Raw genomic sequence first — 26,134 nt, forward strand, 5'->3', positions numbered from 1 at the left:
CTGTTTGTTCTCAGGTGTCTTATCCCCATTTTATCAACTATTGCTTTTTACAGTTGTCTTCTCTGCTAGATGCTTTCCTATACTGTTAGTCTTAGATTCGTGAAAGCATATATGAACCCCACTTCTGAGAGCGGTAAAAGTTGCAGGAACATTTCAGGACTAAATCTATATGTAGGAGAATTTTCACATTTTATTTATATTTCATCACTGAACAGAGTATATAAATGTTTGTTTATCACATATTAATTTGGCCTCCGTTGATCGATCTGCTAGCAGAGATGGCAAGATGAGAAACCTGATAGTGGCACTTCAAAAGTGTGGCTCTGTTTTTCAGTTCAATCTTAAATATCACATTCAAAGCAGCTAAACAGTAATGATTCCACCTGTAACACTCTTTATAAACCAGACATAAGTAGTTTTGAGGCATTTGAAGGAAATGAATGTCTTGGCAATAGCTTCTTTGTAATATGGAAACTGCAATGTGGAAACTGCAGCATTCTGAGGAAAGAAAATGTCCTTCCTGAGGCAATGTATATAAAATACCGTTTTAATAATAATCCTGAGCCAGGCTGGCATATTGTACAGTAAATGCCTTTCTCTGTAATATTTGGGCTTCAAATGATTGAAAAAAGGGCCAACATATCACCAGAAGTAATGAAGTCATTGGAAAAAATACTTGTTTTCTGGATTTTTCCTATCACAATAATCTAGCAGGTCAGATTCCACTTTCCATTCCCCTACTGTAAATCTGATGCAAGAGCAACTCCATTGACCTCTCTCTGGATTTATCAGAGGGGAACGGACAGCAGAATGAGGCCCAGCATCTACGTAAGCATTGCCAATTTTAAATGACAACTAAGGGTTCATGGTAGCAGTGTGGTTTTGAAAAAGTGGCTGCAGAAATAATCCAACAGTCCCCAGGACACAAACAAAGACGAATATCCAGAGAAACAGCCTGTCCACTACCATGGCAACATACTTCCAATCTTCAATGACCTGGAAGAAAAAGCCAATTAAAGATATTAGCAATTTGTCATATTCACCCCCCCTTGGTTTTGCTGACACTGAGTCTTTCTATATGAAAATAAAAGGAAGCAAATCTCAAGGATCAGGGAACAAACTGACTTTAGAGTTCAGGGAGGAGTTTTTCTCCTACAACCATTTTGGGCAGTGAATTAATCTCCATGGACAAAGATGGACGATATTTAGTGCTGTTAAACTAGTTAGCTTCAGAGTTCTTTTCTTATCAGCAATCTTCTTAATCAAGAGTTTTAGTACATATTAATACTCTTGCTTTTATTAATATCCCTTTTTGTCTTGCATATGTTGTCTGTGAAAGTCATAAGGCCAGCCTTAGATTTTGTTCTCAAACTGAAGTGACTATAAGCCTATTACTATGAAGGGGTATATTTTAATCTGTTCATTTGCATCTCAGGAACGGTTGTTTTTTCCTCTCTCACTGATTCTAGTTACATGGGACATATTCACCTCAATGACTTTACAATGCTTCTCATTTATCTCATGTCTCATATCAGACAATTGCATATTTTTTATTCACTGCACACTTGTAATTCCCACTGCTGTTAATGAGAATTGTGCCCTTCTGAAATGAGACTATAGTAGATGTACATGAACAGTTGTTATCAGACCATGATAATGAAGGAAAAGCAGAGATTAAAATTGTGCATCTAGAAAACAGTAATATCTAATATCAGAGGGCCTTGTGTAAAAAGCATTCAGTTCGTGTTTAATGTATAAAATTCCCTTGAAAATTGCTCTTAATCTCAAATGGATGCTTCATAGATTCTTTAATATGCAACACATTCTTGCAAGAGTTTCTGTGCTCTTGGAAAACTTCTTTTCTCCACTACAAATCTGCTTCTGTTCAGTCAGTTTCAACGTGCGCAAGCTCACGTCTAATGTTAATAGCTGATCTTCTTTATTTATATTGTCAGTAATTTCAGTTAATAGAAAACATGAACGACTCAGTAGCATGCTCCTCAAGGGAGTCCTGCCAGATCTGAAAGCAGACTTTCAGAGTTACTCGATCTGCTTGGCCGAAGGAGGGAGAGCACAGCAGGAGCAGAGACCCTGGAATCTGACTGGGATCTGGGACTGAGCAGGGTCGCAGAGAGGATGTATGCAGATGTAAGGATGATTTTTCGTGACCACGGATGCTTGTCTAAACAAAACTCTGAACTGTCTGAGTTTTTCCAAGCATTGTTCCCTGGGTGTTGATATCAGCTTTAGTGTGCTAGCTAGTAGCACGTGACTAGGGCATGTGAACAGAACAGCAACAGCACTGCTTTAATATGTCCTGGATCCAGGACTTTTCATGTCCAACAGAGAGTCCGATTTAGTTCAAATGGAAGAAGTCTCAGCTCTACTGGCATTAGCAGTTTGATGCTACCCATTGTTTGTCAGGGCAGATTATGATAAGCAGCATCTGTTTCTCAATTAAAGACAGGGATCTTAGTCCAGGAAGAGTGCTTGCAGAGGACTTCTTACCCATTTCACTAAATCCTCCTTCTGCGCCTGATTAGGTAAATGAATGCTTGAGCTGCATGTAGACCATTTCTTGGTAACATGGCCTGAGCATGGGTTGTGTTACAGTCTCGTTGAAGACAATGGGGAAAATACTCTTAATAACATTTTCTTTGACTTGGAACTGAATATGAATTTCTTTCCCTACCAAACACTACTTAAATGTAGCAACATGGCTTTTTCAAGGGTATTTCACCACTTGCTGGACAACAGACAGTCTCTCTTTGTAGAAACAGTCATGTTACTTTTCAGGATAGTATTGGCTTTACCAAACTGTTATTCATTAAGTTCTTTTAATGACAAAAATTATGTCCTCTTACAAATTATATCTAGAATCTCTCTAAAAACTCTAAGATGGCTAGGGAGTTCAAATCTCCTTTCTGAAACAGAGCACAGGGAAAGACAGGGGATGATGTTTGGGAAGACTAGGATGATTTCTCCTTTTTACTTACACTCTGGTCATTGTCATCACTTCTCATGTGTTCTGCTATAAAACTGACTCCATCAATTGCTTCTTGGACTTCAGGAGAAAATTTCGTGGTTGATCTTAACCTAAAATCTTGATGGCTACTGACATTGTCAAGGGTCTCTGTGATTTTCATATCATATTTTTTGGCAGAGGCTGTATTCATAAAATAGGTGGAGTTCTTGTACAGCTCAGCTGGGTCCATACAAAGATTCCCGGATCTTGTCTTTTTGCGGTTGCACAGCCTTTGCTGTGGAGAATTATTTTCTGGGCGCTTCATGAACAGATAGGCTGGGAGTCTCTCAAGGAAAACGAGCTTTACCCAAGGGGGCATAGTGTGAGTACTTGGGGATCTGTGGTGGACATTGAGTACACAGACACTGGTAACTATTGAAAATGTCACTAATACCATTGTAAACATGAGGTACTTCCCAATCAGTGGAACATCTAGAGATGTTGGAGGGACGATTTTGGAGATCAGCAGCAAGAACACTGTCAAGGCAAGCAACACAGATATGCATAAAGTCATCTTTTCGCCACAGTCTGAAGGCAAGTAGAACACCAGGATGGCTAAGGATGTTATTAGCACACAGGGAATGATAAGATTGATGGTATAAAAAAGAGGTTTCCTTTTAATAATGAAGTCATATGTCACATCGACATAATTGGGGTCCAGAGGGTTTACAGTCCTCCTTCCTGGGAGTGCTACAATATCCCATTCTCCACTCGGTGTAAAGTCGTCCATGCTTGCCATGGAAGTTTTAAGTACCATATCAATTTCTGTATGATCATATGTCCAAGACCGGAACTTTAGTGTGCAGTTTTGCTGATCAAATGGAAAATGCTTAACCTCAATCTTGCAGGCGCTTTTGTAAATGGCTGGAGGCAACCAGCGAATGCTTCCATTATTCTGTACAATCGCATTTGTGTATAGGGAAACTTCATATGTGCCATCCGCGCTAATGAAATGAGAGAGAAGAAAAAGGAGGAAAGACCAGCAAACATTAAGGGGAAAAACATGGTTCAAAACAGAAAAGCTCTGGTATTCTTGGTCCTCTGGGCCTCAGCTGTTGCTAGAATTAAACCTTAGTAAGATTTCAGTTTTGAAATATATTTTTTAGGCAGCTATAACATGATAGGGAGAATGGTGTATGCATTTCTCCCAGTCAGAGAATTAACATTTTGTCCAGTGCTTACATAAAATCATTATTATATAAAATGATTATTAAATAATAAGCATGCATGTTGGTTTGATCCAAAGAACCCAAAGTATTATATAAATACTTCTTAAAGTAAGTAACATCTCTGGAGGCTAAGTAGAAATGAGATCATCCAGCACTGAGATGCAGGGACCTTTGGTCTGGAGCACAGCCACTGCTAACGGCATACAGCAACACTCCTAAATGACTTGCAGGAGGAAATAAGGATGAGCAGTGTTAGTTAGAAATGCAGGGAGAATGGAGGCAGAGGAAATGTAATTATACGAATTATAATTTATTGCATCACTCCAGTTAACGTTTGCTTGTTACAAAGCCAGAACAGACAAGCCGCAGGGTTCTTAGTGCCCACAAACAGTCTTGGCTTTGTATCTCCTCCAAATGCTAAACTTTCACCAGGAGAGTCTCCTATGCTAGGGTGGGTCATTTAATTCAGGGAGAAGATCTTTATCAATCTGTAGTCAATACTTGTCCAGTGCTTCTGGACAAACAATGTTTTAATAGTAAGTCCCTTGCCACTTTGTTAGACTGCAAAAGTGAGTCTGGACTAGTTACATCCCATACGCTTTCTTTTTGATGAACAGATACTTACGTAAAGAAATGCGCGTAAAATGAAGACAGTACATTATCTGCAGAAATAGCAGACCAAACTCACCGTAAGTGTAAACAAATAAAGTTCAGCTGACTCTGATTAAGTAGCACCCCTTTAGTCCAGTGGGAAATTTGCACCTTAACAGTTAATCATGAGTCTAATGAAGTGCATATTTGTTGATAAGGCACCTTGAAAAATAGAGCTTTTTCAGTGCTAAGGTTGATTCTCGGAAGCAGGATGTGCCACAGGGCCGGGCTGCTTGGCTGTCTCGGTGCCCTCCGCGGCCGCGTGTGCTGTCGACAGCTGTGCGTGGGAATGCACCGCGTGTTCGCCTTGGTGTGGCTTGAACTCTGCCTGGGAAACAGCGCTTCAGCGGGAGAAACTCACCGGGTGGGTGTTTCCATGGGGTGTCCTTCAGCTAAAATTTTAACTTGCAGCTTTGTGCTAATGTAAAAATCCAATATAGTGAGGCTAAAAGCTTCTTTCTCTATTTTCAAGAAGCCTTTTTAAACTGTTCCTTCCCCTTCTTGTAATCCATTAAATGGTACCATTTGGGCGGTAAGCGAGAAAGAAGCCAGGGAGGGGCACAATTTAGCAGAACAAGATTTGACAAGGGAGAGTACATCCTAATCCACTGGCTGAATTATTTTGTGACTAATACAATAGCTTTTAGTATTTAAGTATTTCTTAAATCTGATTACTAGTAGGAGGATTCATACTAGAATCCTACTAGATTAACTGAGTTATATATAAACTTCCCAGGTTTCCCATCTGTACGTGTTCGTAAACCATCATGTGTTCAAGAATTCATTGGTTTTTAAAATGTCATGAAAGCAGTATATTTTAAGCTTTGTTTATTGTTTTCTTTTCCCAAAGATTTGGTGTCATCTCCTTTAAGGCTTTGCTAAAGACTTAATAACAAACTAAAAAATACTGGCACCAAGCTGTTTGTTTGAAAGAAGCACTGAGCTACAGTCTAGCTCCGAGCCTTTCTTTCTCTCTGTACTCTAAAGCACCAAGGTCGGATGCTGACAGATTTATTATGCATTCTTATAATTGATTTTGAATGCTTTATGAAAGTAGAATGTAATCTGTTTTTGAAAATGAATATTAACTCATGGAGTTCTGGTACCTGTGAACTTTGTAGCAGGTTGATGCTTTGGAGTCTGTGGTGGAAGGGGGGAACAAGGAATAAGAGAAAAGAGCGTAGCTCGGAACCTAACACATCTGATAAAGGATGGGATTCGTCTAACTTTTACTGTGGTCGGATGTTTTTGCATACTCTCACAAAGGATCTGGTTGTGCCTGACAAGAAAGCAAACTAAGTCCCGAGATGTTCTTTGGTCTTTAGGGCTATTTACAGTCCCTTTTTGAACAAAGGTAAGGGCCATACAGGTGCCTCAGTGCTTCTCTACCAACGTGCTTCTTATCCACCCACACTGATGCTTCCCAGGCCTCTGCAGACAAGAAAGCTGGCACGGTCCCATGCCTTGCTGGGTGGAGCTGCAGGTTCCTGCCCTGTAACCCCGCCAGCTCCTCCGTACTCCCCTGAGCTGTAGCACTGGCCGCTATTGCCTCCCTGCCTGGTTTACCTCCTTCTTACACTGGCAGTGCTGGGGCAGGGACTAAGCATACGTGCTTTAGGTGGCCCTGGCTGGCTGTCCAGAGCTACCTGGCTTTCCCTGTCTTTTGCTCTTTAACCCTGTGGATGCTCCGTAGCTGGCGATGTGGCCGCTGGGCACCAGTGCAGTTTAGCTGCACAGCTCGCCTTGCTGTGCCGGAGCTGCAAGCCCGGAGGGGCCCTGCTGTGGGGGCTGATCACACTGATCCGCCTGGCTGCGTCACGGAAGCCAGTAAATGCCAAGTATTTTGGCTGTGTGTTTTGGGCTTCCAGTCCCAGGCTGCCTGCGCGCTGCAGTGTGATCTTAACCATCATAGCTGCTTCCAGGTTTGGTCCAAAATTTTGGAACCTGCAATCTGGGGCGAATTGTTTAGTACCTCAGTGTATTTTATAGAGCTACTCAGTGATCTCTGGGGAAGATTTTCTAGTAGACTTAACAGTCTTTTTCTTTCCTGCCTAAAACTGAAATTTTTCCACATTTCAACTCAAACTAAATATTTGAGACTCACCCCAGATTTTTAAAAGGATGGGACAGATATCAGGAATGTGGTGTTTTCTGCTGTTACGAGAATTCAAGTATATTCCTATTGCTCTAGACTAAATTTCCGTTTGGATTCCTGATGTCTTCTCTTCTTGCAAGCATGGCCAGTGTGTGGCTGTGCTTGTACTTGCAGTTCATGCTCTCCGTATAGCCTAGCTCCCTGCAGACTTCTGTCTCAGCAGCAAGCCTTCGCGCAGATCCTCTGCTGTCTAACAGCTCACTGCAGACATGCTCCGACTCTGCCAGACTCTCTCTAACTAGAGCCCTGATTTTAGAGAAATTATCTTTGAGGCCAGTACCTCTCAGTCAGATATATCTGATAGTGGCAAAAAGTTTCAAAATTCAGTTTCAGAAGTTTCTCAGACCTACCTGATTGGTTCTGACGCAGGACTGCTTGTTTCTTGTTACATGGTTACAGTTTTTGTTCACTGTCTGTATGAACTACAGAAGTTTTACTTACTTATTGTAAAGTACAATGTCTGGCAGCCAGATGTGTTTTGCAGGTATTCTCAGCTTATTTATCCCTTCATAGTCAGAGGGCTTCCAAGCCAAACGGTAATCAATCCACTCCTAAGAGAAAAATTGTACAGTAGTGATGGAAATATCCTGACCAAGCACAAAAAAAAATCACTGTAGCAGAGTGAAAGCAGTGGTGTTTGCGGTTTGCAAGAGCATGCCTTTGTGGGCTTGGTTACCTGGTTCAGCCAAACATTCGTAGTCATGATCTGCTCCCGTTCATTCTGCAGGAGAAAAAGAAAGAGAAAAATTGTTCTCTAAAATGTTTTCTTTTATTGCAATAGTAAATTTATGCAGTTGGCTTTCAAGGATATTTCCAGCTGCACAAAATAATTTTGTTTAGTCTATTACAAGACAGCCGTTTCTCTGTTTGCTGGTAAGATGCCCAGTTTTGTGCACATACTGATAATAAAAAGTACCCTGCGAGTACCTATTTCCAAGTGGCCATTAACAAGGATGGCCATGACTGGAGTGATTGTGGCTACTTGGGAACCAATTTTCCCACCCTGAGCTGATTTTTTTTGTGGGTTGGCTTTGTATGGCTGGGGCTTTACTAAGGGCTGAGATAGGAGGTCAAAGAGTCAGGAGGATTTCTGCAGGAAAGCAAGTTAATTCTCTGATGCTGAAGATGCTTGATAGTGTCTGTAAGATGTCTATATGCTGCTTTTTCTCTGAAGCGTGAGGATACAGCGGGATAGGGACTGAGCTGTGCCATTCTTGATCCCTGCCCATGTGGCTACTCCGATGAGGCTGTTGATCCTTGGGGCCTGCAGGGACAAGACACCCTATTTTTTCTGCCTCGAATTGGCAGTCTGGGAGGACCCGTGTCAGTGCCTGCAGTGCACGGGGTGAGGAGGTCTCTCTCCAGGTTCACTTCTTCAGGAGGGGGGGAGCACTTGGCCTAGAGTCGTCCGGCGTACGGGGCAGTACCTGCTTTCTGCCTCAGCCTGCGCTTGTGTACAAAAGCACGTCTGTTCGTACAGCTTCCCTTAGCTTCCGGTAGTGTCTTTCACTTTTCCTCTTGAGTTTCAGAATAAAAATTATATAGTGCTCTTAAACTTTGCAGCACTTTAGTCACTGGCCCATAGAAAAATGCTCTCAGGGAGCCTGCCCTCCATATCCTTTTCATCCAGGGAGAGCAGTAGAGTTAAAAGCCCAGATTCAGAAAATTATTCCTGCTTATGTCGTGGATCTTGTTCCCACTGCAATTAATGCTAAAATCTCTCTTGGCATCAAGGTGCAGATTTTTGCCTTGGAAGAACTGTTTAACACATGTTAACTTCATGAGTGAAAATGTTCTTTGGACCCACTGAAGTCAGTGTTATTGAGTATGAGGAGCTGCTCGCATGGGGATTGATTTAACCATGTTGAGCTGTTCCAGCCAGAACTAGCTTTTCTTTCCTTTACGGCTTTTCACTGTGCTTTGTTGATGTGCCCGCAGAATTTGAGCAGGACTTCTTAGCTTGTTTGCAGACCGCTCAACCACATTTCCTCAATGCAAAGAGCAGAAGGTAGTTTAGCATCGCATGCACAGTCCAGGATGGATGCTGATCGGGTGTAACTTACTGTAGTTGTACGGGAATCTGTAGAATGAGTTTGGTTTGTTATCAGTGGAATTTTATTGGATGAAGATCTGCCACTACCCTTAATTGCTTAGGCATAAATACATCTCCCTGTTGTAGCCTCATCTGATTTAAAGTAAAACCAAAAAATCACATATATGGGCCCTGCCTACTAAATGTTGTTATGTAAGCTAGAAAATAATAGGGACATAGTAATACCAGTGTGACTTGTGCTTAGACTTCTGTGCAGATGGTAATGAATTAGAAGGAACAGCCTAATTTGAGCTTACCACACTGATGAGCTGTGCCAGGGAAACCTGCAGTTCTATAGATACCAACTGGGACGAGTTGACAGCTGGACGAATTAACTTATTGTACCTGTCAGGACTCAGTAGGTGGTTCATTAGCTTTTCTTCAGCATCTGCTGCGGTGCTTCCTGTAAAACATCACATAACAGAACTGCAGAAGAGAGACCAAGTGACATGATGAGGGAGCACAGGATTCCTGTGCATCGGATCATCTTCATGAAATAATTAGGGCTTTTGGTTTTCTAAAGTCTGTAGGTTTGTGTGAACAGAAAGGTAAGCCCCTTGGCACCGATACCTGTTCTGCTGAAGTTGACTGTCTCTCACAGAGCATAAATCAAGGCAGATAAAACAGAGCCCTTTGGGTTTTTTTCCCACAGTAAAATGTGAAACTCAAATTGATAGACACTTCTTGCAGTATGTTCAGAAATAGAAACGGGAAGCAAACCACCCTTTTAATAACAGGAGAAAATTTCAAAGATCCAAAGGCAAGGGAGGCTGGCTGCGACTTCCCTCTTCGTTGTCATAGGGGACAAAGGAGGAGTTGCAGGCACATGTACAAAATTGGAAGACTCTGATCTGTGTAGCGAAAAGCCAGGGTAGGAGCTGCAGGGTTTTATAATGATTGAGAGCTCTTTGGTAGCCGGTGATATTTCTGTTTCACAATCATGTTATTTGAAAACCTGGGGCACTAATGTAAAAGGCAGCCTTCTGATATGTGGAAGCAAAACTTGAGTTATGGACTAGCACAAATATTATGAATCTTAGATGGCCAGAGCTGGATTTCAGTGACTGCAGAATATAGTATCTGCAGGGTCTCAGATCGTCAAACAACCCTGAGCGTTCTCCATGGAGCAGAGTAGCTTATGGCACAACTCCAGAGGTAACTGCATCTGTCCTCATGCTCTTGCTTGTGCTTTTCAAAGCCATTTTACTGGAATTTTCAAACTGGTATTGATCATGTTACAGAATATAAAAAGGTAAATTCTTCTCAGCTGTCTTAATAATTTCAGGGAGAGAAACAGAATTTGTCTACCAATGCTCAATAACAGCGATGGCTAAAGTCCTGGTAACATCCTGCGAACAATATTGACCCTTTGCAAGAGACAGATCCTGCTGTGTGCAGAGTAATTCTGTGTTGTGTGATACCGCTGACAGTGATGGACACAGGTGTCAGTGACAACAGATTCTGGTCCAGTTGTTAGAAAAAACATTCTTCAAATATGTCCATCCCATATAAAAGAGCACCTAACTCTACCCTAGAAACTGCAAAGAGGAGAGGGTCCCTACAGCGCACGTGCTTCATTACACCCTAAAGCAGTTGCACACAATAAAAACCACTGGCCCTGCACATATTTTAGATTTGTGATACATGAACTTGGTGTGTTTCTTACGTTGCAGCGTGAGATACAGAGAAGGGCAGACAGCAGCAGACCGGGATCACGTAGGCAGCCAAAGTCTGTGCGCTTCTCTGGAGGGTGTCTAGTTTCCACGTGAACTGGGCAGTGAGTTGCTAGGGGGAACAAGTCTCTCTTGAGACCTGGTACTTCCGAATTCCACTCATATTAAAAAAATATTATAAGAACTTCTTGTTTCTGAGGCAATAAGGAAGAGGAGAGGCCTAAAGGAAAAATGAGCTAAGAGACTTTCATATCTAAGAACAGATTTTACTCAAGTTCTGGGAAAGGTTGCGATAAGCACCAGACTTGCTTTAATTCTTTTAAGACCAGTGTGCAATATGGCCTGGGTAGCACAAGTCTTGCCACACGCAACTGTAACATTGTATCTCAGAACCAACTTCTCAAGTACATCCCAAGCCTTTTGGAAAAGCAAGTTTGGACAAATACATCTGCATTTGTTGGGTTGGGTTGGGTTTGATTCACACTTGCCTTGTACCTCCCTGCCAGTCGTTGTAAAAGGCTTAGTACCATGTGGTATTTTAATACTACATTCATTCTCAACCTAAGCCTGCCTAATCAAAGGCTTATCAAGCTAGAGCTATGCTGATCCTTGCTAAGCTCCAGGCTTTGTTTTGTCTTGGGTATTGCAATTAAGATAAATTTGATGCTGTGAAGAAAATGGGGCTGCACACTAGGAATGAATTGTTCTGTGTTTATAAGGAAGGGTGAAAAGCCATGTGGTGGCTAAGGACAGAATCTCTGTTAAAGTTATTTTATTGATTTCTTTTGAACAAACATTCCCTCTGTTGCATATGTAAGTGACAGAAGCAGACTGCTGTAATTCAGAGCCAAATATAAATAAATTGTCTTTTGACTTGTTTCACACAGTGGTGTTTGAATGCTGCTAACAGAGTGAATTCTCGTTTGAATTGTTAAATAAATACACTTTCAATGTGTTCCCATCTCTTTCTGTAAATACTCTAGCATATGGAGCATTTGCCCAAACAGCCAGTAAGGAGTGAAAACTGCAGAATATTTGCAGAAAGCTAATTCTGAATTTGTAATAATCATTATTCATTCTCTGAAGCCTGGTTTTAATGGTCATGGTCGTCTGGTCTGTAAATCAGAACAGACTGTGGGGTTTGCGTGTCTGACGAGCAGCTCAGATTTCACAGTACTGACCTCTGTCAATAAACTTTATGCAGATGAATGACTGGCCAGGACTTAATTATAAAATGATTTGGCAAATAATGAATTCCTTTAAGAAATATTTTGCTGTTATTAGGTAAGGGGTTCCTGGAATGAATTATTCTTTGTAAGGTTGCCACCCTAGCCCAAACTTTAAATAACTTTTAATCATCTGAAATCAAGATCTAAGGCTCCTCTCAGCTCCCTCGGGTGCCTGTTTCCAACACCGCTAGATGTCAGCAGTGCACTGCCCGAAAGGCTGCCGGGCCCGAGCTGTCCGTAAATAACGTGTAAAAATGAGTGCTTCTTGAAGCATGTTTATAATCTACCTTCCATTACCAATCTATATATTAACCAGATGGCACCTAATGAAAACAAAATTACCAGGCATTCAAGTTCGTCTTTATATGCGTTTCAAAATGTTAGTGTCAGTGTGTTTGAAAACACCTCTTTTTCCCCCGGGAGTTGGAAGAAATGGAAGCACACTTCTTTTCCTGGCAAAATTGGTTTTTTTCCAAATAGCAGTATTCGCCAGAAATGTTCCAGAGGGTAGACAAGTGCTTTTAGACAAATGATTTTATCAAGAATGATGAAGCAGTTCTAAATTGGGGGTGGGGTATTTTTGTATACTGGAAACAGTAATAGGAAAAACACACTGGGGTGGATCCTGAGCTAGGTAAATTGTCTTAGCTTCACTGAACACGCTACACATCTGCTCCATAACAAGGAGAGCAAATTGCCGCATAACTTGCAGTACACGTTTCTGCAGTAAGTTTGTTTTCTCTGCTGGGGCATAACCATTAAAAAAAAACCAAAAAACTTCAGGATTCTTCCTGTTTCATGCTAGAGGAAGCAAAAACACAGACTTGATTCAGTCACCTTTGCAAAATTTCCCTTTTACATGATATAATTTAAAATATAAAATGACATAACTACTCACCCTGTGTTATGTTGGTTATTTTCAGAGTGTGATGACAAATATGTTGGAGTGATTTCCACAGAACAGAATAAGGAGAAATATTGACAAATACAGGCAGGTGCACTGTCTAAATTGCAAAACTTAAAATGAGGCATATTTCCCCCATTTCCCTGACTTCATTTATTTTAATAAATGTTGAGTCACATTTAGAAATAATACGTTATGCCATGTGTTGTCATTTTTGTTCTTTCCTCCCCCTCAAATGGCTTATGTGGACAATGGTGCCATACCAAGTTCCCATGTGTAATCAGGATAAAGCAAATAGGGTGCAGCATTAAGACGATTCTGTTATCTTCTCTGAAATTACTTAGCGAAGTTAAGTCTCAGCATACTCTTGAGTAAAATGATTTATATAACCTCCTAGAACAATGCGCGCTGCTGTGGAATGCTTGTTGTTCTAATGGATGTAGTACCAAATTTACTATATTTTAAAGATTGTTTTAATTTCCACACTACAATTAATGTAAATAAAAAGGAAATACCAATGGGTTTAAAAATATGTAATCTGAAAATCTAAAGTAGGCCCTCGCTCTTCAGTTGTTATAAAGCAGCTGTTTTGCAAAGTTGCTTTTCAGTAATTGAAGAAGCAAAACAACTGTGGGATGAATAAATAAATATGAGGAAGATGTGATTCTGCCTCAGTTCACTTTCTGCCAGTTTCACTCTGTACACTTCAGTGGAGTCTCTCCCTGGGAAGAGACTCCCGTGGTAAATGCACTGTTTAATGCTGCTGTCAGGCTGTGCATGTTGGCTAAAATGTATATAAGAAATCCTGGTGAGCTAAAGAAAAAGTTCGGAATGTATGTTTGAATTTTTTTTTAGCATATATTTACATATTACAACTTAATCTAAATGTTGTTTACATACTACTAATTAGACAGTTAGGAAGTATGAACTTTGCAAAATACACAGTTCCTAAAACTTGAGTCAATAACTGTAGAGGGGTGAGAGCCATCTCATTTATGGTTCATGCCACACTGTTCATTTTTATTTTTTTCACTCTCAACACAATCCTTGCTTTTCCCATCACAGATGAACCTGGGAGCATCTAAAGGAGCATTCTTTAGTGATCGTCCCTGTCATCTCCTACTGTTCGTCATTTTATGTCCAACTTACTGTCTGTCCCTATCCATCACAGTGGAATTGCTGATACCAAACAAGCCAGAAACAACAAAACAATCAATTTCATGCATCTTAAAGTCTGCAACCTACTGTGATGACAGTTACAAATGTTCTGAGAGCTTATATCACACTCCTATCTCCTAGCCCCGAAAGCTATCACTGTTCTGCAAACTGTATCTGAAAGAAAAGATCACTTACCGTTAAAATAAAAGGAGACCACTACAAAGAGAAAGAGGGTGTAGGTATTCCTCATGGCAGTAACAAGAAGAAGTGGATTACTGTTCTTCACTAAAGACAGCTGGCAATAGGCTCTGCTGTCAGGGTTGCACAAGGAAGAGATGTAAAAGCAAACCTGAACCTTGGAGGTATTAAATCCCTGGAAAGAGACAGACAGTAGGACCTGGCAGAAGCATTCAGCAAAGTGGAGTTTTCATGAGCATAGTGGTCCCTCCCCCTTTGCAGCTGTTTAAAGAGCTTTGTGGAGAGGAAAAGCACATAAGAAGAGGGAGCATAATGTGATAATGTTGAATAAGAGGAAATGAAAGAGCAAGCTAAGGAACATGATTTGCAAAACACAACTGCTTAATTCTTGCTTCTAGATAACATTTAGAAGGCTTTCTGGTTAGTAAGTGCAGTGGGTGGGGATAGGTGTGCGGAAAGAGCTGGAGATAAGTTTGTGCCATAAGCTCTGTTATGAATGTCATGTCAATGAATTATAGCCCTAGCAAAGGGTCATTTTCAATGTCAAGAGAAAAAGTTGATTACCTGCTTCCAACCCTTTTCCTCTCTAAGTCCCATGCTACATGTGGTCTGTTAAAACTAGAACTCCAAAAGCCTTTTGGGAGCAGGAGGAGAAGAATGGGGAGTTTGTTCTCATTAGCATTTGACAGAGATTTTAAAAGAAAGCTAAAGCAGCCAGGTGAGAAATAGCAACAATAGTCATAAAGACACTCCAGAGGAGCATTAGAGAAATTCTGTGGAAGTCATCATTTACAGCTGAAGGGTTCAGCAGAATATAGCATATCCTGCATTGGGATGTGCCGTGGGGAGATCTGTGAAGAAGAAGGGGAGAAGAGCTTATGTGCCCTTTGCAAGCACTGTAAGACAGACTGAAATTCTTGGATAGAAAGCAGATGCTAATCTTCTAAATATTGTTCTATCTCCGTACTGAGATTCCTCTTTGCTTTAGTTGGCTGCAGGATGCAGTTCTGCCCTCGTCCCATCTCCCAGCAGTCTAACTCCATTGGCTGGGATGGAAATATTCCTGATTTACCAGAGTAATTTATGTGTCTACCAGACCCTTTGTCTTTACTTCTGCATCTAGCACAGTTACTTTCTGACTTGGATTATTTGGAGAAGGTCATCTGCTGTTGTTTTTAGGCAAGCTGTCAGTGTAGTGTTGAGCAATTCATTACCTTCTGCCTAAACATTTTACCAGCCATCTTTTTCCACTAAGTAGCCCTGTTTGTTGTAGCTTTACTGGCTTTAAAGGAGCTGCCATTAGAGACAGCCCACCAAGAAAAGAAACTCTACTCCAGTTCTAGATAGTTATAATCTCCCCTTACTCCTTTAAACAGTCTCTTGAGTGTTTTGGGCTCATTTGTGTAGGGGAGGAGAATGGATTCAGTGAGACAAATGGAAGAGCACTGACTGCATGGACTTATCCTTGGATAAAACAAACTGCTATGAGTCAGCTTTGAAGTGGCTTGTGCTGTTGCTTTCCCTTATTCTGAAAACTCAAGATATGTCAATTATACCATATCCTTCACTGAGGCTTCTCAGTTGGTATTTTAAAAAGCTCACAGGCATCTATCATGAGAAGCATTTCTTGTACATTCTCACCTTTCTGCTACTTGCCTGCAATCTCAAGCAATTTCTGTTAATCTAACACTCTCGGTTATACTCTCTCAGGTTTTATAGTGTTTTTAACTATTTCAAAAGTGTAGGCCTTTTGATCTCTTCTAACTACTGAACTTTTATATACTTTGTTTATAGATGAGTTTTTAATTCCTTTTTATCGCATCTTAAGTGTTATGTAAACATCTCTGATGATAAAAAGTTTGGTGGACTATGTAAGAATTGGTGTTTGATGGTATCTGTATACTCGGAAAAATTTCACAGCACACAAATCCTGTTGCCTTGGTCTTTAACTGCACCAACACAAATGTGATGTTGTTGTTGCTTATCCTAATGATTGATCCATCTCATATCAGGGATCTCCTGTGCTAGGTCTTGCACATTATTTTAAATCTTTTTTGTGATTTCATCACTTTCTTTTTTTCCTCTTATTCACTATCCATTAGCTCTAAGTGATTAACATAGAAGTTAGAATTCTTACCTCAAAACGACATGGGAAGTACAGAGCAGGAGAATGGTTTCAGCAAGACAAACAGAAGAACAGTCACTGTGTGGACATCTGCTCGGATGAAAAGAGCCAATAGAATCCTAGTGAATGTGAATGAACTAACTGCAATGAAAATATACCACTGTATTTCCCTGCTTTTTCCCCAGCTTTTAATTAACACCATGTAGAGACAGAATGGAGACATTTCCCTGAAAAAAACTACCTTCCTGTAATAGTCAAAACCCCTGGTAGGTGTGTCCCAAACGAAGTGTTTTTGTCGAGCCCTCCACCTCTTGCTCCTCACCATGGGGTGCTTGGCTTGTGCTTTGTCAGAGGCCTCTATGGTCAGAGACCTTCCTACACCGTTCAGCCTGCTGGGCAGTTTCAGCTTTTGTGATATACAGGGAATTGCTCTCAAGGAGCTGTGCCTTTCCCTTCAGTTACTAAGGGTGCGGTTGAGCAAAATACCAGTCTGCGGGGGGAGAAAGCCCACATCTGTTTCTCTGTTTGTACTCTCTGTTTTCTGACCTTTTTCTCCTCAAAGGCAAATTTTCCATCTGCCAACATAGCCTCTGTGCTTCAGCAGCAGTCATGGGAGTAACAGATGCATAGGCCCTGAAGTCATTGCACTTGTACTAAGTCCACAGCTTGATGTTTGAGAGCTGAATAAGAACTCAAGGTCTAACAAAACCAATTGGGATTGCTTCATCAAAGAGATCAGCCGGCACAGAGCCAAAGGATAATGGAATCACAGAACAGCTGGGTTGGAAGGCACCTCTGGAGATCATCTGGTCCAACTCCCCTGCTCAAGCAGGGTCAGCTAGGATGGCTTGCCCAGGACCATGTCAAGTCAGGGACAACCTGGCAACCTGTTTCAGTGTTCAGCCATCCTTACAGTAAAAAAGTGTTTTCTTATGTTCAAACAGAATTTCCTTTGTTTCAGTTTGTGCCTGTTGCCTCTCGTCCTGTCACTGGGCATCACTGAGAAGAATCTGGCTCCATCTTCTTTACACCCTCCCATCAGGTATTTATACACATTGATAAGATCTCCCAAGCCTTCTCCTCCCTGGGTTACAGTCACAGCTCTCAGCCTTTCTTCGTATAAGAGATGCTCCAGTCCCTAAATCATCTTCGTGACCCTTTGCTGGACTCACTCCAACAGGTCCATGTCTCTCTTGTACTGGAGAGGCCAGCACAGGACACAGCACTCCAGGTGTGGCCTCACCAGGACCGAGCAGAGGGGAAGGGTCACCTCCCTCAACCTGCTGGCAACAGTCTGCCTAATGCAGACCAAGATACCATTGGCCTTCTTTGCCATGAGGGCACATTGCTAGCTCATGTTCAGCTTGTTGTCCTCCAGGACCCACAGGTACTTCTCTGCAAAGCTGGATCTCCAGATAGTTGGCCCCCAGCCTGTACTGGTGCCTGGGGTGGTCCCTGAATATAAACCAGTTCTGCTGGACCTTTCTTCCTTCCAGGGATATAACCCATGGGATTCTTCCAGGCAGGTCCCTGAACAGGCTGAAGTCTGCTCTCCTGAAGTCCGCTCTCCTGAAGTCCAGGGTTATGATTCTGCTTTTTGTTCAGCTCCCTTCTTGCAAGATCCTGAACTCCACTATCTTGTGGTCGCTGCAGCCAGGGCAGCACCTGACTTTCACATCCCTGACCAGTTCTTCCTTGTTTGTAAGTATGAGGTCCAGCAGAGTACCTCTCCTTGTCAGCTCCTCAATCACCTCTGTTAGTAAGTTGTCATCAATGCACTCCAGAAACCTTGTGGATTGTTTGTGCCCTGTGTTGTCCCTCCAGCAGACATCAGGGTGATTAAAGTCCCCCATGAGGACCAGGGCCTGCGAATGTGAGGATTCTTCCAATTGTCTGAAGAAGACCTCATCTATTTCTTCACCTTGATCAGGTGGTCTATAGCAGACACCCACTACAATGTCACCCACATTGGTCTGTCCATTAATCCTGACCCATAAGCTCTTTGATCACTCACCAACTGCACTATTTTTGCTGCTGAAGTGATGATGGACAAGGAGAATGGATGCCTGATGACCGCAGCTGTTTATCTTCTCTCTGGCAGTGTTCCTTCCTCTGCCATTCACTTGTGTTCAGTCCTACTGACAAATCGCTGAAGTTCTTCTTTGATCATTTGTGCTACACAATCATTTTTCCCACAGTGATGTTGTAGGACTGTCTTTGGTCATTAAGCTGTGATCCTGAAATGAAAGGTCTTTTCTGGATTTGCGTGTTAATGTACTGTGCAAGCATGGGAATAGTAGGACAGAGAGCCATCCACTGAACTGGCTGGTGGATTGCTCCTGGTACTGTAATGCTTTGCCTGCCTTAGAGTCTTAGTTAAAGCTCTTAGGTGCGTGAGGAACGCAAGATGTCTGAGTGTCCAAGAAAATTAGCAGGTACTTTTTGAGGATTTGTCATGGTGATTTCAAGCTGCCATTTGCATTAGGAAAGAACTGGTCAGAGATGCTGGAGCTTCCAAAGCAGAAGCAGCCTGGGGCACAGCTGATCTCCTTAATGAGACAGATGCAGGTATAGGGAAATCGCTGCAAAAATAAATGGTTCCAGGCGGAAAGCCACAATTAGTTTCCAGTAGTTGTGACACTGAGATGAAGTTCAGGGTTGAGCTTATGGCTAAACTGAATTGAAAAGGAACTTCAGATGAGCTTGTTAAATCCTGGCCTTGCAGAATGCATAGGATTGACTTACTATTGTGCTAGCGGAACAGCTGTCACTTTCTGGTTGAAAATTGCTACAGAAAAATGTCACCTAATGGCAAATTGTGTTTTTCTAGCACCTTCCATTGAGTCAACTTTAATGATATCTGTCAAGATCCTGACTGACCTTATCAATGTCAAGGGATACTTTCTTCTGCTCTCCGTTGAGTTGAAAAATGGAACTTCTTACAAGTAACTCCTCTTCTGCAAATATCCAACCTGGACTCCTGCAAGTAAAATCATATTTTTTCCCAGTTACCACTCTCTAAACAAGCTCATTATGGGGCTAACTCTGCATTTCTGGGATTTTTTTTCCCCTACAAATGCAGTTATGGTCTTGCAAAGTCCCATTAGAGATGTGTGATACCAAAATCAGACCAGACTGGTACCTGAGCCTTTCTGGTGCAGATGTTACTGGGGTAAGTTTTACTGGTGCAGCCTCATTTAACAGTGCTGCAGTGTGTCCTCATTTAGAGTCTTCAGGGCAAAACAAAACTGTGGCACTCTAATTCCACTACTGTCAGTTTTATGAGCCTAGCCAGGTCCTCATACCAAACAGCTGTTGGTAAGAAGCAGTGGGAAGGACATGGATATATGGAGTATTTGGTATGTGGTAATCTAAAACTTCGGAATGTAATAAGCTTTTTTGGATTAATAGTTGCTGTGTCTACTGACAAACTAGTTTTCATCAAGAGGCTTACCCTACAGGGATGGACCATGTCTGTGTGTGAGATCATATGTCATGAAGTCCACCTCGTACCGCACCTCTGTAAATGTATTTGCTTTGGCAAATGGGATCTGACTGAAGTGTACAGGTATTTGTAATAAGCTGTCTTCAGGCAAGGTGTAATACCATCATACTCCTGTGAATGCTACCAAATTTTCAGATAAATAACAGTCCTTTAAGGTTTTAAACAGTGATCATATTATATGTTGGTGCCTGATATGCCACCACCTTGGAATCTGCTCCAAACCCACAAAATGTTTCATAGAGTTGCCTCGAATAGCAGTGTGACGATGATGATAATGCAAAGGATACATACAGATGACTCAGTAGCAGTGGATATGATTGCAGCTGTCATTGTCAAAATATGAATGAGTATGGATCTCAAAAATGTCTGGGGGTAGACAAAGTCCCTCCTGGAAAGGCAATGCTGTCCTTTTTGGATCAATTTTGAAAGTCATGAACCTATGCCTTGTGAGCTAGCACGTGGGTTATGTTTCTGGAGTATTTGGGGCTGTAATAATAAGGCCTCTGGCACTCTCTGGTTGTTAGCCCCACCATCTTTAATCTCCAAATTGCACAAGTGTAACAGGCCCAGAGAGCTCTCTGAAACACTGCAGAAGCAGCATCTGAGGATGTGGTAGGCTGTTTTGGAGCTGCTGCTTTTATTTTGCTCAGTCTTTTTGGCTTTCTTTTGTATGTTTTACAGGGTAACCTGTTGCACACGCTTACAGCAAAACATTTCAGTCCTATTCTGAACAGCAGCAATATTGTTATAAGCCTGTTTCATGCTGTCTTTAACATATGCCCTGAAATGGCAAGTAATCAAGTGAACAGATATTGTGCTAGTGCTTGCTTCAAAAGGAGCGGTTTGCTACTGGGTGCATCAGCTTGAGTTTTTGAGTTTTTTAATCTCAAATTTGTGATGCTGGAACTATTCACCTCCATTTAAACTCCTCATTTAAACTATACTGTGGCAGTATTAAGACCAGCTGGTGAATTACAGCTTTAAGGGATAACCTCATTGAAACACTCTATAGCAAGCCCCTAAAGGACATTACTGAGTTGATGCCAAGACATTGTTTGGAGTAATTTTTACTCTTAAGTAAAAAGATCGCATGCTGAAGTTTAAAAAAGCAAATTTCTTGTAAATATAGTAGGCAGAATTTCTCTTTGTGTGATACTGTGATGATTCAAGAGTTTTGGTAAGTGTTTAAAGATAAAAACACCTAGAGAAGCCATTCACTGTATAGGTTTTGGTGAATCTAATCTAACAGGCAGTTTACGTGGATTTCAGTCTAATAATCTGTTTCCCAATCATCAAACTGAAAAGTTAACAGAAGCTAAAAAAACAAGTGGAGGTGAATCCTAACACAAGTGAGAGGCTTTTCTTTGTGCAAAATCACAAATAGAATCTAAAAAACTCCAACAGTATTACTGAATTGTAGCTCAGTTGTATTTATGCAAAATCTCAACTGATAGGAAAATTAAAAATAAAAGGTGAGGAATTTAGAGTTTGGCCCTAAATTCTCTTCTGGATTTCAGAAAATAATGACCCTGAATAAAAGAGGTCTTTTTCTTTAGTGTATATGCCATGCTCATGTCACTGGCAGAAAAGATGTTGCCAAAATCTAGACTGAATTGTGCTGTAAGTTTACTGAGGGAAATTCTCTCTGGGATCTGAAGGGAAAGTACAAAAATCTTTCCGAGGGTTGTAAAATATGTTGTTATTGCTGTACTGAAACTAAACTTCCACTTGTTCTAAAGTGAGCATGTTTGTATAAAATCAGGAGGAGGAGAGGGGAGGTGACCTATGAAATTGCCACTCCAGAACAATATGGCATAATAAAAACAAAACAAAGCGAGGTGATACATAGGCCGGTTCCTGTAAGGCAGTGGAGTCCTCGCAAGGAGATCCTATTGATTTCTTTTAAACTTACAGCTGAGATACACAAAAGAGGGAGATGAACTAAAATTCCAGCTTAGAGAAACTGCTTTTAAAGCTTCAGTAGAATAAGTTTCTTTTGGTGAAAAATGTATTACAGGAGAACGCTCTAAGCAAGGTAATCCCAGGAGAGCTGAGTGCAGCGAGATGCCATGTTTTGCACTGATTCCCTCTCCAGTTCTTGAGCCATGTCATGGTGCTTGTCTCGTTCTTTAAGATTCATGGTGAATTTGGTCATGTTGCTCTTGGACCGCTTCTCACTGTATTATCACGCAACAGCTGCAGTACCTTGGGGGAGTTACTTCCCACCCATCTCTAAGAATCATGACCTCAATCAGTATCCTGCCTCCAGCCTTCTCTGTTTCAAAGCTGTGATATTATCTAAGTCTCCAGAATTTCAAATTCTTCCTGACTAGGCTTTTGACTTGTACAGAGCGCAGAAACTGTATTGGTCTCAGTATTTAAATTAGATTCCCTGACATTAGCTGCTAAATTAGATTCCATGGCATTAGGTGCTGTAGAAATAGCTAAGATTGTCTTTTCCAAGATTGCATGTGTGCTCATTCATTTATGTCTGTCTACTGCATTTGCTATTGCTGACCACAAGTTTTTGATGATATCTGCAGCAGCTCTTGCCTGGGTTTGAAATATGCTGTTGGGGGTTACACTCTTTGGTTGGGGGTTTGGCCACTGATTTTAGCTCTCTTCAGGATCTAGTCCATGAAGTTTGGTCAGTTAAGTCTTTTCTGATATCTGATGTGGTATTGCGCTTTAGCTGAATCGCTAGGCTGTCATCCAGAAGGAATTTGATGCTTATTGCAGAAAGGCCTATGCACTCACATTATCTTAGAAGCTTTTCCCTGACTTTAGTAGGGGCATGGTGGCAAACACTCGTATATTCTTTTTAAACATTGTAAATGAAGCCCTGGCCATTCTTGCAGTGGCTTCGTTTTGTAAGAAAATAATAAAAAGCAGCTAAATATGTGCATGCCTAGGAACAGATCTTAGCAAATACCAGTGCCTTCCTATCTGCAGTGCAAACATTTTGTATGCTCTTGCCCTGTGAAGTAGACTCTAAAGGTGAATTCCAGGAGGAGGAAGCTCCCTGTCTTGCCTTTCTCTACCTTGCCTCGCTGTCTGACGGAGGAGCTGCTTCCTTGCCTGCTGAATCGCTGTACGTGTTGCCCTGTTCCCAGTTTTGGCGTAACGGTTGACAGTGTTACATCCCTTGGTAGAATTTCCAGTGAAATATTTTTATTATTTAAAACATGTATTCTAGATTCAGCAAGAATTGCCCCTTTTCATCCTAATTATTTATTCTGCTTTATCAGACTCAACCTATGGGTCAGGTAATAAGGCTTTATTTCCAGCTTTTTCAGTATTTATACCTTTTCACAGAAACATCTGGAACATTGTATAGTGAAATCCTGGAGCAAACAACTGATTACTATGAGCACCATAAGTTATGAAGCAAAGCGTATCATATTCCTGTGAGATAAAACATACCTATCCCAAGAGCAAGGACAGGGAAGTGTAAGCAGCCCGTGCTGAGGCAAATACGCATTCAGCTACGCAGGTTGGAATTGTAATACTTTCATATTAGCATGTAATTAGTAAGCTATTGAGGAAAGCTCTACTGGCTATTAAAAGTATATGTTATGAATAAACCACACATGGTATTTTCAAGCCATATGTGGAATTTAGTGTTGCAAGGCCAGGTTCACAGATCTTGCTCAGACCATACTGTGGCAGGATGCTTACCTCTGAGGCTGGCAAATTTTGAACAGACAAGATTGTATTAAAAGGATCAGTGTTTACTTGGCAGTAGAATGATTTTCCTTCTCAAGAGGCCTCCATATACTGCAGGTTACGAATTGCAGTAGAGAGCTTTCTTGTGGGTGCATGGTCATCTGGAAAACCTTGGAGTGCTGTGGTGCCAAGCGCGTCGCTGCAATGTCTGTGAAGAGCTTTGCTTTGTTTCTGAACATCGATCTTCTTCACTGAGGCAGAGCTGCACGTTGCCGTCTCCTGCCTGGCTTTCACTGGGTTGGGCCCATGCCAGGAGCGTGATGGCTGTTTGGCCCGCTGAGGCTTATAGGAGGGGGCATTGGCATGTGTGGGTGATTTTTCTGTCATTCAGAAGACCTGTGAAACCTGTTTGTGATGGAGTCCAAAGGCTTTCATCTCTCACGCGGGAGATGCAGAGAATCAAGCCCCTGCACCTGCTGCATGCCTCAGCAAGGGAAGCGCTGCAGAGCAGGGAGCAGCAGCTGCGCTGTTTGGGACTCACCTCTCCATCTGGAACTGCTGCATCGCAAGAGGAACGTACTGAAAAGCACAGAGAAAGGAGGGCTTCGGGATACAAGACTGGGAGCCAAAAGACCTGGGCTTTGTCCTCGGCTCTACCCTCAGCCTCCAGCATCACTTTTAGGTAACTGCCATACCTACTTGGTGCTCCAGTTTCCCCAGGTGTAAAGCAAAGTTCAAAGAATTAACTAACATTTGCAAAGAGCTTGGATGGCAATGAATGAAAAGCAGAGTTGAAAACAAAAGGAAGCCTTGTATTACTGTGGCTTTCACACTTCTATGCTTCCACTACGAAAGAGGTTTTTGGTTGTTCTTTAATATATGCACAGCACTGGTAAAGGAAGAGCTGTGAGAATGCGTGTCGAATTGCTGAGGTCTCGGGGTGCCCTCCCGCCACCGCAGCCGGATTGGGGAGCTGCGGTAGCCAGCTTTGCTGTGAGCTGTCGCAGGCGCTCTCCCCGCTGCTCACGTGGCTCTGTGAAACCGCTGCTGGCACTTGGGAGCGGCAGCAAGCAAGATGCTCCCGGCGCCCTACAGAAGCGCGCTCTAATAGGCAGCAGTAAGAAGTCTTTCCACATAGCTCTGTCATGAACTACAGAGATCGTGCTGGCTTGGTTTCCAGATTGGTTTGCAGATCTTTGAGGGGATTCAAGCTCCGGAAGGGACAGTGGTATCGTCGGTCATGAAGCTAGCCTGGCAGTGGTCCTTCGTAAGGACTAATGGTCGTAAAAGTCCTTTTAACTTTTAATACTTTTTTTCCCCCCTTAAAAACAAAACCCCAGATGTAGCTAGAGTGCTAAATACATCTTGAGCAATAGCCTGCGTCATCATGCCTCATCATTAAAATCACATTAAGGGTTGGCCCAAGCCCATTAGAGAGCTAGGGCCTGGCTGGGCTTCCCACTTCCGCAGTGGCCAGACTCTCAGCGCAGCACAGGAGGTTATCAGTGAGATTCCTTTTCCTTTTATAAAAGGAAAATAAAATCCAGCTTCTCATTCAGGTTTAACAGACCATTTTGCTGTGACTGGCCTTTGTTCCCAGTGCTGTCGGCGAGAGCTGGGTCCCTCCGTGGAGCCAGCGTTGGCCCAGCAGAGCGGCTCCCCCACCGCACTCGCCTGTGCAGACGCCGTAACGCCCCGAGGACTGCGCAAAGGCCCAAGCCTTCGTGGGGGAGCACAAACGCTCCTGCTTCTGCCTCCAGGCAGCTGCTCGGCTGCGAAGGTGCACGCAGCCGGACGGGGCTGCGAAGAGCGATGGGCAACCAGACACCACTTGTCTGCGGAAGCGCAGAGATTCATCGTAGAAGTTCTTTGGTCCTGTTGTTGGTGGGACGGAGCTGAATGCCGAATGTGCTTGTAATGCCAGGCCTCCTCAGAGGCACTGGCAACACTGGCTGGTGCTTGGAAAGCGTTTAACATGTAACATGTATTTGATCTCTCCTAACTCTTTAAAAATTAAGCATGTTAGATGTGAAGAAGTGTGGCCAGGCTAGATGCACAGGGCGTGTGGACTTCCCGGTGTATCTGCTTTTGGGGTAGAGAGGGCACCGCACACTGCACACCCTCTGTGGGGGTAGCTGGGCAGCACCGCGCTGAGCCTTCAATCGCCGTTCCGGCGGGTTTTCCGTGCCCGCAGCGCTCGTGCCTGCTCTTACCAAGCCTGTAGGACGCCTTGCCATGAGCCGGCCTCGCCAGTACAAACACTGAAGCGTAAACCAAGAGCCAGCAGATGGCAACCTGGAGCTTGACTGCTAGTGCTCATGGGGCAATAATAAAATGATAATAACGGAAAATTATTCAGGATAATGAAGTAATTCCCTGTTCTTGGCTTTGCAAATTAATTATCTGTGTATCAAGTAACAAAGAATTTTATAGAGCCATATGCCTGAAAGCTTGTCTGTTTTGTTTTTTTTCCCTGATTATATCACTTTATCTAGTAAAAGATACTACCGCCTCCTGCAAACCTTGCCTTGTATGGGACTTGCGAACCTTTCCCAGACGAGTAACCTCCAGCCTTTCCTCTATC

At 42.3% G+C, this 26,134-nt stretch overlaps 1 protein-coding gene across 1 annotated transcript; it reads right to left on the reverse strand.

Moving 5' to 3' along the window:
- Positions 1–193: 193 nt before the first annotated feature.
- CHRNB4 (cholinergic receptor nicotinic beta 4 subunit) lies at positions 194–14,312 on the reverse strand. The gene is made up of 6 exons (XM_067305934.1): positions 14,252–14,312; positions 9,350–9,495; positions 7,677–7,721; positions 7,442–7,551; positions 2,997–3,969; positions 194–996 (listed from the first exon to the last, which is right to left on the reverse strand). The coding sequence occupies exons 1-6, from the start codon at positions 14,304–14,306 to the stop codon at positions 856–858; spliced, it is 1,470 nt and encodes a 489-aa protein (XP_067162035.1). The 5' UTR covers positions 14,307–14,312; the 3' UTR covers positions 194–855.
- Between the last annotated feature and the right edge of the window lie 11,822 nt (positions 14,313–26,134).

The sequence above is a fragment of the Apteryx mantelli genome, chromosome 15 (genome assembly GCF_036417845.1).
Source record: "Apteryx mantelli isolate bAptMan1 chromosome 15, bAptMan1.hap1, whole genome shotgun sequence".
NCBI classification, from domain to species: Eukaryota; Metazoa; Chordata; class Aves; order Apterygiformes; family Apterygidae; genus Apteryx; species Apteryx mantelli.

Coding starts and splice junctions, on each gene's coding strand:
- CHRNB4 (XM_067305934.1), bottom strand. CDS start 14,306: ATGAGGAATACCTACACCCTCTTTCTCTTTGTAGTGGTCTCCTTTTAT. Junction 7,552..7,676: donor CGAATGTTTGGCTGAACCAG/GTAACCAAGCCC, acceptor TTTTTCTCTTAG/GAGTGGATTGATTACCGTTT. Junction 3,970..7,441: donor GACATTGTACTTTACAATAA/GTAAGTAAAACT, acceptor TCATTTCATTAG/CGCGGATGGCACATATGAAG.